This window comes from Mastacembelus armatus, chromosome 19 (assembly GCF_900324485.2).
Source record: "Mastacembelus armatus chromosome 19, fMasArm1.2, whole genome shotgun sequence".
NCBI classification, from domain to species: domain Eukaryota; kingdom Metazoa; phylum Chordata; class Actinopteri; order Synbranchiformes; family Mastacembelidae; genus Mastacembelus; species Mastacembelus armatus.
The window spans coordinates 9,472,919-9,485,386 of NC_046651.1; the positions used below are offsets into that span (position 1 = coordinate 9,472,919).

The 12,468-nt window shown below is 43.8% G+C and overlaps 2 protein-coding genes across 7 annotated transcripts; one reads left to right on the forward strand and one right to left on the reverse strand.

Annotated features, from left to right (window-relative positions):
* Positions 1–186: 186 nt before the first annotated feature.
* On the reverse strand, positions 187–3,586 carry znf668 (zinc finger protein 668). Of its 2 annotated transcripts, XM_026315127.2 has the most exons (3): positions 3,421–3,586; positions 1,530–2,851; positions 187–1,493 (listed from the first exon to the last, which is right to left on the reverse strand). In XM_026315127.2, exons 2-3 carry the CDS (start codon positions 2,841–2,843, stop codon positions 858–860), a joined length of 1,950 nt encoding a protein of 649 aa, XP_026170912.1. In that variant the 5' UTR covers positions 2,844–2,851; positions 3,421–3,586; the 3' UTR covers positions 187–857. The 2 variants fall into 2 exon arrangements, with proteins under 2 accessions (XP_026170912.1, XP_026170911.1); XM_026315126.2 differs by having other exon boundaries at positions 188–2,851; positions 3,421–3,584.
* znf646 (zinc finger protein 646) lies at positions 2,845–12,424 on the forward strand. Of its 5 annotated transcripts, XM_026315122.1 has the most exons (5): positions 3,953–4,091; positions 4,685–6,912; positions 7,387–7,474; positions 7,680–8,759; positions 9,072–12,424. In XM_026315122.1, exons 2-5 carry the CDS (start codon positions 4,881–4,883, stop codon positions 9,964–9,966), a joined length of 4,095 nt encoding a protein of 1,364 aa, XP_026170907.1. In that variant the 5' UTR covers positions 3,953–4,091; positions 4,685–4,880; the 3' UTR covers positions 9,967–12,424. The 5 variants fall into 5 exon arrangements, with proteins under 5 accessions (XP_026170905.1, XP_026170906.1, XP_026170907.1 ...); XM_026315120.2 differs by lacking the exon at positions 3,953–4,091 and adding an exon at positions 2,845–3,240 and having other exon boundaries at positions 4,685–7,474; XM_026315121.1 differs by lacking the exon at positions 3,953–4,091 and adding an exon at positions 3,463–3,554 and having other exon boundaries at positions 4,685–7,474.
* Positions 12,425–12,468: the final 44 nt, after the last annotated feature.

Consider the following 12,468-nt stretch of genomic DNA (forward strand, 5'->3'; position numbering starts at 1 on the left):
GTCTTAATATATGGAATTAATTTGCACCAAACCTGACGACACAACAGTACATGGAATCACGCAAGAGCAGCTGAGCATCATAAACATAAGATACATGCACTGAACATTATTTAGAAGAATGCTAAGGACATCCGTAAAGTTTAAATCTCTGTGAAGATTTATGAGTTTTGGCCCTGGTGTCTGTGACCTGAGCCTCCTCTTGTCCCCGACCCTCCAGCACCACATCTACCTTCACCTGGAATCTCTCCTGGGCCAGGTTGTGCAGGTGGGAGGCGAGTGGCTACATGAGCAGGACCGAGAGGATAACGGGGCCAATGAAAAAGTTCCAAGCCACCATCAATTACACATTTTTATTGATATAGAAACTGAATTCCTCTAAATATTTTGGAATTCCACTCACTTTTTTTCCACTTGATAATTATAGAATTTAGTATTATTACACAGTAAAAGTTACAAATTGATTTGACAAAATGTAAATTTAAGCTGTAATTAAAAATGTAATACAAAAAATGTTTACCATAAAACATTTTAAGTGAGATGTCACAATGATCACAATATACTGTGTGCTTGCACACAACCTTTTATGGATTACAACATATAATATTATAGTTAGCTACTCAAAGTTCAGTATATATTTTAAAACAATTATAAGGAACATCTTTCAAATATCATGTTAATATAAAACAATGACAAAGTGCTAACAGTTAACATGTAGGACACTCCATTTTTTAACATTTTGAAGGATGTTAATTTGAAAACTTGAAAACATTTTTGCAAAATCTGACCAGTCATCTGAAAAGATTTAAGGCCACTGGCTAAATATTTGGGGAATCGAAGTTCCAAAAAGAAAAATAAACTTAAAGTCCCTCTTCTTTCACCAAGTACTCTGGCAGAGGCTGAAAAGCAGTCACAGGTACAGTCACTGGAACCGTCAGAGATATGGCACTGGGTTCAACAGTGGAGGGAGGAACCTCACTGGGGGGTGGAGGAGATGGAAGTGGGTCAGTGTGTATAATGTTTATGTCACTGATTTGATGAGAAGCGTCTGTGTGAGTCCGTAAGTGCTTGCGAAGGTAGGCAGCAAACAGAAAGGCTTTGCTACAGTGGGGGCAGCTGTGAGGTTTGCTGGTGGAGTGGATCTTCTGGTGTTTACGCAGTCCAGATTTGTTAAGGAAGCCTTTGCCGCAGCTGTTGCAGACATGAGGCCTCGGTTTGGGATGCTGCTTCTCGTGCTCCTGCAAGTCTTCCAGCTGTGCAAACTCTGCCTGGCAGGTTTCACAGACATGTGAGCCCAGTGGCAAGATTTTGGTAACAGTCGCAGAAGCGGAGTTGATTGAGTGAAGATTTTCATGAGCTTGAACTTCATCCCAGCTTCCAAATGTAGCATCACAGTGCGTACAGGAGAACTGAGGGAGAGTCGTGTGGGCAGTAAAGCCTGATGCTGACCCAGCCTCTGTCTCCTGTTGTTGCTGTTGCTGCTGCTGCTGCTGCTGTTGCTGCTGTTGGTGCTGCTGCTGCTGCTGCTGCTGCTCAGACTGCTCAGCTAAGTGAGTTCTCTCATGTTTGCGCAGGCTTGAGGACACAACAAATGACTTCAGACACTCCTCACATTTGAAAGGCCTCTCTCCAGAGTGTACACGCCGGTGCTTGTTGAGGCTGGAGCGCTCAGCGAATGACTTGTCGCACTCAGTGCATGAGAAGGGCCTGAGACCTGTGTGGACAAGCATGTGGCGCCGCAGATCCCAGGATGCCACAAAGGCTTTGTCACAGCTCTGGCATTTGTAAGGCCTCTCTCCAGAGTGAACGCGTTCATGCACAGCCAGATCAGCTGGCTGCCTGAACCTCTTGGAACACTTATCGCAGGGGTAAGGCTTAAAGCCCAAGTGAGCTCGCTGGTGGCGACGAAAACTGGATGGGTCAGAAAACATCTTGCCACACTGCGGACAGAGGAACGGCTTCTCACCAGAGTGAGTGCGCAGATGAGATTGGTAGGAGGACAGCTGAGTGAATCCTTTGCCACACTGCTCACACTGGTAGGGTTTATTCTGGGAGTGAATGCGCTGATGGCAGGCCAGAGAGGAGGAGCGGGAGAAGGCTTTGCCACAGTCTGAGCACAGGTAAGGCTTTTCTCCAGTGTGGGAGCGCTCGTGGTTTTTCAGGTCTTTCAGCTCTGTGTATGTTTTCCCACACTCATCACAAACATATGGTCGATGGCCCTGGTGGTTCCGTCTGTGTTTTCGGAACACAGAGGGGTCTGCAAAACTCTTACCGCACTCAGCACAGAAGTATGGCTTCTCTCCTGTGTGAGAGCGCATGTGCACCTTCAGTTTAGACAGGGTGGGGTAGCTCTTGGAGCACTGACGGCAAGAGTAGGGTCGTTCCCCACTGTGCTGTGTCATATGGATCCTTAGGCAAATAGCCTGCATGAAGGCCTTACCACATTCTGTGCACACGAAAGGTTTTTCCCCAGTATGAGAGCGGCTATGGTTGCGCAGCTCCGTGGGTGTCTTATAAGCCTTGTGGCAGTCGGGGCACTGAAAGGGTCGCTGGGCTGAGTGGGTGCGCTCATGCTTTGAGAGCTGAGCCTTGCTGGAGAACGTTTTAGCACACTGAGAACATGAGTGCTGCTGCTGGCGGTCCTTCACGTGTGCTGAAAGCTTGTGGCTCCGCAGAGCTGACAGACTCCTGAAAGCCTCTGTGCATGTACAGCATTTGAATAAAGGCTTGGCTTTCGGAGGCCTGCCTCTGCCACGTTTTTTAGCAGGGTGATCCCTGACCACTTCTTCCTCTTGCTGACTGTCATCTTCTTCAAGAGGTGGGATGCCCGGGGGTGAAGAGGCCATGTTTATATCTGCAAAGGGTAATTTAAAATACCTTTTGTTATAATCATGTAGCTAAATAGATCAGCAGCAGCATAAAGGACATGAGACTCAAAGATCGTTTCACAGACATCAAGTAAAAATCCGGTGAAAGAAATAAAGTAGGAGAGCAGGTCGCCAGAGGCAGTGACGGATGATGGACCAGAGAATAATGTGCATAATAACATCACAGAAATATGTGGGTGTGCATTAAAATCACAAAATGGCTGGCATTAGGACCTTAGGGACAATAAGCTAACCGCTTTGATGCCATAGGAAGCTGGCGATGCAATGCCAGAAACCACTGTGTGAATGACTGACATGGACCCAAGGAGCAAAGATCACAAGTCAGTGTGTCGGCGTTTACAGCCGGACACGACATGTGAGTATTTCTTTCTGCTAGCTTGCCTGCTAAATATTTTCACTTACTCAAAATGGCTGGCTTTAGGACCGGCTGCCGCAATTCACTCGATAGTGTCATCGTCATGACCGTCATTATACAGGATGGATTTAGCTAACATTTACACACTGCGTGCCGCAGAAAAACAACAGGTGCTCTTACCTGGGTTAGGGCATTAATAGCTGGTCGATAACACCGGGAGCAGTTCGTAGGTGCAGGACAGTGTCTGGTGCTGGGTGTCTGCAGGGAGTGGGTCGGCTCTAGGACCATGATGACGAAAGCTCTCTGCAAGCCAAGTGTGCAACATTTTTTAATGCGCTTAATGGTTAAAAATATCAAGCTAGGACCAGTAATACATGTATCTAAACCCCTGCTGAATCATGGTAGTTGTAATAAAGTTGGCAGTTTTTTAATTAATAAAAACATGAGAGCCAGTTTGAATCGAAGATCATTTAACCTTATAATGCTAAGCTAAGCTAACTGGGCTGTTTAAGTAGTTTGTTTGAAAAGTAGCAGGAATATCGTGGGATGGACATCTGTATAAGCTTTTGTTTTCATTTGTGTCCAGTTTGCTTTGTCACTATTTTAATGTCGTGTATAATTTAAAAAAAACACTCAACTTTTCATTTAGGTTGCTAGCTACTCGAGAGAGAGGGACGTCTTTTTCTGCTGCACATTTCCTGTTTCCTAGCAACAAGAGCAATGTGGAGATGGGGATGGAGGAAAAAAAGACAATTAGAAAAAGGGTTGCCCTTTATATAAAAGTGGCATTTTTAAAAATACCGAATGACAGAATTTCTTCGGAGACTTGCGTCGAATCCGTGCTGCTGCAGGTATTTTGTTTTTGACGCATTTACCGACGTTGTAGTTCCGCGTGTTAAAACGACTTCTTGGCTTTTTGGTGCAATGTTTGTTTAGCTAGCTAGGATGATGCTAGCTGGTAGCGCGGTAACGTTAGCTCAGTGCTCTGTTACAAACGTGCAATCTGCCTGCTAATCCAAAGAGGACGAGTAGGATTTATTCCGGTTTTAGTTTTTAATGCCGAAGAATATGGGTATTTGCAACGGGATTATATTAGTCGAGGGAGGCGTTTGTCTCCCGGTTTATTGACATAGCTAACGCTAGCTCCGTTAGTGTGCTGGTGCAGAGATGGAGCAAAATGTGACAGGCTGTGTAGCGTTACTGTTTCTAACTAAGCTCAAGTCTGTGTGGTTTGTGTTGAAGAATCCAGACCTTGTCAGTTTGTCTTGTAGATTGAAGAAAAGACTAGTAGCTTTAGGAAAATCGGTTATTAGAAATCTGTAGCTACGTGTGTTGTATTCATCACTTGATGCATAAAGCTGAGTACTGGATTGTCATAACTGAATACATATATAGTTAATGTACCTACAACAGCTCTAACTGGCATCTCCCCTTTCCTTGACAGCCCTGTTTACCTGCTTCTCCTAAACTCAAGTCATTTTCCTAATCGTGTGGAACTGCTTCTCAACTTTACCTCCTTGGACAGTCTTTGGACCTTATTATCTTCTTTTTATATGAACAAGAAAGGCATCTAATGCATTTCCCTTCTGCATATTTATACACTCTGTGTCTGGTGCACTTAATTCAACCATTTAATTGTAATGGCAGTGCAAGACCCTGGCAGGACAACAGGATTTCCCTGCAAACAATGTGGTATAGTGTTTCCCAGTATGCCCAGTCTGCTCGAGCACATGGATGCTCACCTTCAACAAGAGGAGGAACGCAAATTTAAATGTGATCAATGTGGGCGTGGTTATAGGCATGCTGGTAGCCTAGCTAACCACAAAAAGACTCACAAAGTGGGTTCTTTTCAGTGCAACATATGTGGTAAAGAGAACTCCAACGCGTGGGCCCTGAAGAGTCATCTGCGAAGCCACACGTCACAAAAAAAATACTCCTGTGCAGAATGTGGGAAGGGTTTTCGCCTGGCGTCACAGCTGGCTACACATGAGAGGGTTCATCTTGCCAGGCGAGCAAAGGAGCAGTCATACAGGAAGCTAGACATGGAATATCTTACACATGAAATTGAAAATGATCACCCACATCATCTCAATGAGCATTCAGCCAGCGTTGGGATTTCTACAGAAAACAGCCCAGCTGAGAACGAGATGGAAATTGTCTATAATGCACAAACTGAGACCTCTGATGATGCAGCAAATCGACCTTTCAGATGTGATTTGTGTGACAAATCCTACATACACCATCGAAGCCTGACCAATCATAAAAAGACTCACCAAGTAGGGATGTTTGAGTGCACCGTCTGTTTCAAACTGTTCAATAACATGGCTGCTCTCTACAGCCATCAGAGAACTCACAAGGCAAGAAGTGGAACAGACCCTGGTTCACTTGGTGGGTCATACACGGGCACACCGCCAGACCACCAGTTTTCACCTCGGAGCCAGAATGCTCCAGTAAATTTCTGCCACTTGTGTCAGGTACTACTCCCCAACGATGAGGAGTTCCAAGAACACATTCAAATGCATAACTCTTCATCTGTGTCATTTGGACTTCAAGATGCCTTGTTAGAGAAACATAATATATCATATGACAACAGTATTGCTTCACCTGAGTCTAATTTTTATGCATCTCCTGTAAATAATGTTCCTTCAGTGTCATCAATTGATAGTCATGGTGGTTTTGATCAGCAAGAGGTGCAGTTTAGAAGTAATAGTCACGTGTACTCAGACTGCTCCAATAATCAAACCCCATCTTCCAATAGCACTCAGGGAGAACCCCCAATCATAGACGCAAACGTTCTCAGTCCTGTCCTGATGCATACACAAAACACTGACAATGCAGCTGAAATGGAAGAGACTTCAACTGTAGATTCTGTTGAGCGCCCCTTCAAGTGTCAGATCTGTAGTAAAAGCTACCGGCACTCTGGAAGCCTCATTAACCACAAAAGGTCACATCAGGTTGGGATTTACCAGTGCTCCGTCTGCAGAAAGAGTTATCCTCACCTGGCTGCCCTCAAAAGTCATCTTCGTCTCCACAAAGCTCAGCCATCATGTTTTCGCCTCAACACAGAGGGAGACTGGCTCTCCTCAGAGCCTCTGACTCTGGACAACCAGCAAGGCTGCTTCTCCCCTCAGGAGGAGGAGGAGGACAGCGCTCATCCTGTGCTTGGTATTGATCAGGAGAATGGTGTTGACCACAGTAATGGAGTGCTGTACCATGAGCAGTTTAATCAGGACTTTTCCCAAGATATGACTGTGCATCTACCTCCCAATGAGCACCTGATGCAGAGGCACATGTGTGCAGACTGTGGTGAGACATTTGCAGATATTGCAGGGATTAAGTCCCACAGTTGCCCGTTGCTACAGCAGCAACATGACACTACTAGCAGTGACTATAACAGTAATATAAGCTTCCAGATCAGTAACGGTCACAGTGCCATTGGAAACACGGGGAGTAATGTAGAGTTCCATGGTGTGAATGGTAGCCATGACCAAAGTTACTTTGAACAGAATTTTCATGAAACTGTAAACTGTGATCAGCTGAACGGCAGCAGGGAAGGTGACAACGCTGAAGAGGATGATGATGGAGATCTTTATCAGTGCTCTATATGTGGAAACAACTACACCAGCATGAGGGCTCTCAGGAGCCATCTCCGAGGGCACACACATTCCCAAGGTACTCCTGCAAGCTCAGGGCCTTCTTCTATGTCCTCCCACGAGGAAGTGAAAGATGATGAGCTGGGAGAGATGATGATTTGTAGTACATGTGGGGAAAGTTTTGCCAGTAGGCAGGACTTGATTACCCATCAGCTTTTACACAAGGACCAGGTAGATGGTAATAATTTACATATGAATAACAGTGATGTATCTGGAGACAAGGATGTAGCACACAGTATTATCTGTGGTAGTTGTGGCATCTTCTGCTCAAGCTACCATCATCTTGAGAACCATGGCTGCACAGCTGAGACAAAAGATGAGCTGATGCATGGTAAAGAGGAAATGAAAGTGAGTGATGTGGCTCAGCATGAAGACATGAGTCACATCAAAGAAACTGCTGATATCAAAGCGCGACAGTACAAGTGTGATCAGTGTGGGCGGTCGTACAGACACGCCGGCTCCCTTCTTAACCACAAAAAATCTCACAAAACAGGTGTGTTCAGATGCCTTGTTTGCCAGAAACGCTTCTACAACCTGTTGGCCCTCAAAAACCATCAGAGGTCCCACTTTGATATTAAGAGGTTAGTTGCAAGAATGCCCTCCATTAATACATGTTACAAATTTAATGTTTGTTATTAATTAGGTCTTTATAAGCAACAATTACATTTTCTTTCTAGAGTCTGACTGTGTGTAACAGATATGTTTTGTCATCATGACCCGTTGCTTGTGTAGACTGTTCCCTGTTTAGTAAACTCGGAGACCTAATCATACCTTCTCTTTCCCCAGGCACACTTGTCATGAGTGTGGGAAAGCCTTCAAAATTCAGAAGCAGCTATTGAACCACCTGAGAAGGCACAAAGAAAACCAAGCCAAAATCCAGGAACTCAACAACCAGATCCAGGCCCTCATGCAAATGAATGGGACCAGGTCAGATGGAGGAATGCGGCCCTTAAGTTCAAATGCCAGCCAGGCTTCTACCACTGCTCAACGTTGCAAGCAACTGCCTGAAGGGAAGACAGAACAAACAAAGTCTGAGACCTTAGTGAAATCAGAGGACACAGGCGACCAACGGCCTTTTGCCTGTGACCAGTGTGGCCGTACATATCGCCACGCAGGAAGTCTGGTCAACCACAGGAACTCTCATAAAACAGGTGAATATTACTGTTCTGTTTGTAACAACACTTACTCCAATCAATTAGCAATGAAGAACCACTTGCGTACCCACTTTGCATATAGAAAGCACTCTTGCCAGAAATGTGGAAAAGGTTTTAGAGGAAAGAAGCAGCTAATAGCTCATGTGTGTGCAGACCTCAGAAAGGATGGGGCCACAGGCAGGAGGGGCCTGAAGTCTAGACCCTTTAAGTGTAAGGAATGTAAACAGACGTTTCTCTCTGTTGACCAACTGGAAACCCACACCTGTGAGGGACCTTCAGGCAGTAGTGATGCACAAACAAATATGTCTTCAAATAAGGAAGAGCGACCCTTCACGTGCAACATATGTAATCGCAGCTACCGCCATGCAGGCTCACTCCTGAACCACAAAAACACCCACAAGACGGGACACTTCAGTTGCACCTTCTGCTCTAAGCCTTTCACTAACCCCATGGCTTTACGTAATCACACACGTATCCATACACAGAAGAAAAAATATGTGTGTCTCACATGCGGAAAGGCCTTCCGCCTCGCCAGTATTCTGCACAACCACCAAAAGGTCCACAACCGGGTGGCGAGTCACTTCAGGTGTCCTGCATGTGGAAAGAGCTTCCAGGGCAGGTCTGGTCTGAAGAGACACCGCTGCTGCAAAGGTCAGGAAAACTCAGCAAGAGCTGGAGTCCCACAGTCCGAGAGAGGAGACAAGTGCTTCATGTGAGTTGGTGTCATGTGAGTCATGATTGGTGTAGATTCTGTATATTTTCAGATAATAACAAGCCAACATATTATGTCAGATATATGTCAGTGTATTATCCTGAATAATAAATGTGCATGTTTTGTTAAGGCAGTATCCTTAAAGTATACAGAGAATTATTTTAATACAGTAATGTTTAATAAGAGTAAATATAAGGATCATACATAAATAAATAGTCAATTTGCATTTTCATATGTCAGTTACAGTTGGTTTGAATGATCTGGTGTGCATTGTATTATTATGGATTGAATATAAATATCTTCCTTCTGCAGGTGTGACCTCTGTGGGCGCTCCTACCGCCATGCTGGCTCCCTCCTCAACCATAAAAAGATGCACTCTGAAAACCTCCACCACTGTACTTTATGTCTCCAGACATTCCCTGATCCTCTCACTCTGCAGATACACTCTCAGATGAGGCGTCACTGCTGCCCCGAGTGCGGGAAGACCTTCTGTCTGATCACACACCTGCAGAGCCACATGGAGGTGCACTCTAAGGAAAGGGCTGTGGTCTGCAGCCTATGCCAGCAGAGCTTTCCTGACACAGCCAGCTACCAGCAGCATCACGACATGCATCACAGGGCTCAGGACCCCTATCAACAAAATGTGAATGAACCTGTAGATAACAACCCTTGCTGGGACTCAGGAATAAACCAGACCATAGGGATGGACAGGGTGCACAAGCAGGTTCCACCACCTCTGTCCCATATTCCAGGAAGCATCACTAATTCACAGAAGAGTAATGATGCTGCGGGCACAGAGGAGAAAAGCCACGTCTGTGAGCACTGTGGCCGCACTTACCGCCACGCCGGCTCCCTCCTCAACCACAAGAACAGCCACAAGACGGGCTCCTTCTTCTGCTCCATCTGCCAGAAAGAGTTCACCAACCTCATGGCTCTCAAGAACCACCGGCGTATTCACACAGAGCCCAAGCGCTATCAGTGCCTGGAGTGTGGTAAAGCATTTCGTGTGTCCACTCAGCTCATATGTCATCGAAGGATCCACACCAAAGAGAAGCCCTTCGCCTGCCTGCTGTGCAACAAGAGCTTTTCCAGCAAGTCCAACCTGCGGCACCATCAGAAGATGCACCAGAACACCCAGACCTACGACTCCTCTTACAGCATGGATGCTAACACCTTCATGGACCTGGACATGGAGTCTTTCCTTTAATGTAGTACTCCAGAGTGTACTGTACAAGAAAAGAGGACAGGTGGCCCTCATATTTATCTGTTATTTATTCCTCTATCAGTAATTGTAAAACAGTATTTTTTCAGAAAGTGCTCTTTGGTCCTGACAGACGCTCCTTTGAAGACGCACATTTCATTACTGACTTCCAGTTTTACCTCCAGAACAGATGGCGACAGTCTCCAGAGACTTCATCAGTCAGCATGTAATAAGGCCTGAATGTTTTCCACGAATACAAAGGATCCCAGAATACAGAGCAGCTGATGAAAACATTAGCTGCCACTCACTCCTCAATGACAAACCAACCAACCAAAGCATACAGAAGAGTGCAGCCCAGGTCCACAAAAGAGCATTACATGTTTTTGTAAGACAGTACTGTTCTAAGGATAATCTCTCCTCTCTTGCTATGTATAATTGTGTTCAGTGCCTCTGTAAGTTCCTTAGGAAACAAAATATACAAAGTATTTATTTCTGACTCCTTTTGTTAGCTTTGCTGTCAGTGTTGAAGGACTGCTCACTTTCCTTTGGGATATCACATAGGGCAAGCCTGTTATTATTAAGTCAAATACCTCTGGGTGTGTCCAAAGGTCAGTGGCAAAGTGATTTACTGAAATCTTATTATGAAGTAAATAGTCGCACAGCTAACTATATTCACATGGAGTGACAGTGTATGCTAAAATGGATGTATTTAATAATTTATTCCTGTTACTTTATGTGCATATTTTAATAGAAAGATGATGTAAAAACAGTTTCTAAAACTCATGTAGCCTTTAAGGAACTCCGTAAGTCGATTTGTTCTCGGTTACAACAGGTAGGAATGAATGAGCCAAGGATGATGTGTTTTTGGCAGCACTCGGGGGAAACCTTCAAAAGGTACATACCTGATGTGTGAGACATTGTAGAGAATCAGTTTCTGAACTGAGCATTGTGCCATCTCACCACGCTTATACCTTAGCTCATGTAACTTTTAGTTGCACCTCCTCATGCAGTACACGCTGTAACCCATAATGGAACCTCTGAGATGCATCAGTAATGTTGAAGTGCCAGTGCCTCAAATGTAAATTGATTGTAGCAGTTTAATGTGAATTTATTATACTGTAAAAGACAAAGTTTGCTCTTTTAATTTTTGTTCTAATTAGAAAGTCTGTTCAGCCAGAGATTTTTAAAAGGTCATTGAGCTGGTCAGAAACTTTCACTGTCCTAAGGTGAAATCGGTTCTGTTCTTAGCATCTGTTCCCATGACTTTTTATTTTATTTTTTTTTTTTTTACCCCTCATGAATGCTGTGTATTAAGCAAATAGAATGACCTATGTATTTTCAAACAACCGTGTTTAAAATGCCTCATTCCTACTAAGCACAAGTATTAAACAAACATACTAGAGCTTTATGGATATACAATGACAAAACAATTTCATCTACAATGTCAAAATTCATGACCCCCTTGATGTTCAGTGAAAAATGTGCAATTATTGATTCTCTGGGGTTTTGTTTTGTTTTTTTTTTTTGCCAAGTCGTCTAATGTGCCTGGTGTTCTCGTAGGGGTTTCTTTTCACAAATCAGAAATCCAGTAAAAGTGAACACATGGCTGTTTTTGCCACAGTCTAAAATTAGATTTTCTTTATGCCTTACACATTACATTTAATGTACTAGTATGTTTGGCACTGGTCAGTATGAAATACCTCATGGAAAGCCCTGCCAAACTGGCAACTTCTACTTGATGCCTCATGCAGCTTATTTGTAGAGAATACACTGTAATCATATACACTCAGATAGTTATCAATTAAAAGACATATAGAAAGGACGAAGCATCAATTTTATGGTTTTACTTTGGAAAAGCTTATTTTCACCATGCAGGTGTTTGGTTTCAGAATTATCTTTGCACATATTAAGTTAAGACACTTGTAGCCTAAAGAGGACAGGAAGCCTATGACGGGTGTGAACAGGCAACAAAAACAGCTGCTTCACCTGAGCTAGTTTGCGTGTCCTAATATTTAAGCAATATGCTGAGAGTAGTGCATGAACTGAGTACATCTCATTTGCTTTGTCTTCAGCCTTGCCATCTGCCATTTTTCTACATTATTTAAAACTATCTGTATTAACAGTAATGATTTAAAAGATCACTGTAACATATTTTCATATGCCATGGTAGCCTGCGTGCACATTTTAGTTAAAACTGTAAACTGACTTATTTTTGTACAACATTCACATTTTCCTGTCATTGATCACAATCACAGCCTGGTAGTTGTGGCATGTGTTAATCTCAGAGCTCTTTCTGTAAATATTAGAAGGAAAATATCAGCTGGATCTCTGTACATTCAAGGCAAGCTTTTCTTCATCTGGAGAAAACAGCTAGATTAGCTACTCTGTAATAAAAAGCATATACCACATGTTGATTTATTGGAATTTCAGTGCTCAAAATGTCTGCTCAGTATTTAATTCATATTTATATAACTATTTTGTCACTCTGAAGCGTAGATTTTTACTTCT

What these genes read in the sequence shown, in the direction of transcription:
- znf668 (XM_026315126.2), bottom strand. Translation starts at nt 2,843, where the DNA reads ATGGCCTCTTCACCCCCGGGCATCCCACCTCTTGAAGAAGATGACAGT.
- znf646 (XM_026315120.2), top strand. Translation starts at nt 4,881, where the DNA reads ATGGCAGTGCAAGACCCTGGCAGGACAACAGGATTTCCCTGCAAACAA. An exon ending in TCCCACTTTGATATTAAGAG is followed by an intron (nt 7,475 to 7,679) that starts GTTAGTTGCAAG and finishes CTCTTTCCCCAG; the next exon opens with GCACACTTGTCATGAGTGTG. An exon ending in AGAGGAGACAAGTGCTTCAT is followed by an intron (nt 8,760 to 9,071) that starts GTGAGTTGGTGT and finishes TTCCTTCTGCAG; the next exon opens with GTGTGACCTCTGTGGGCGCT.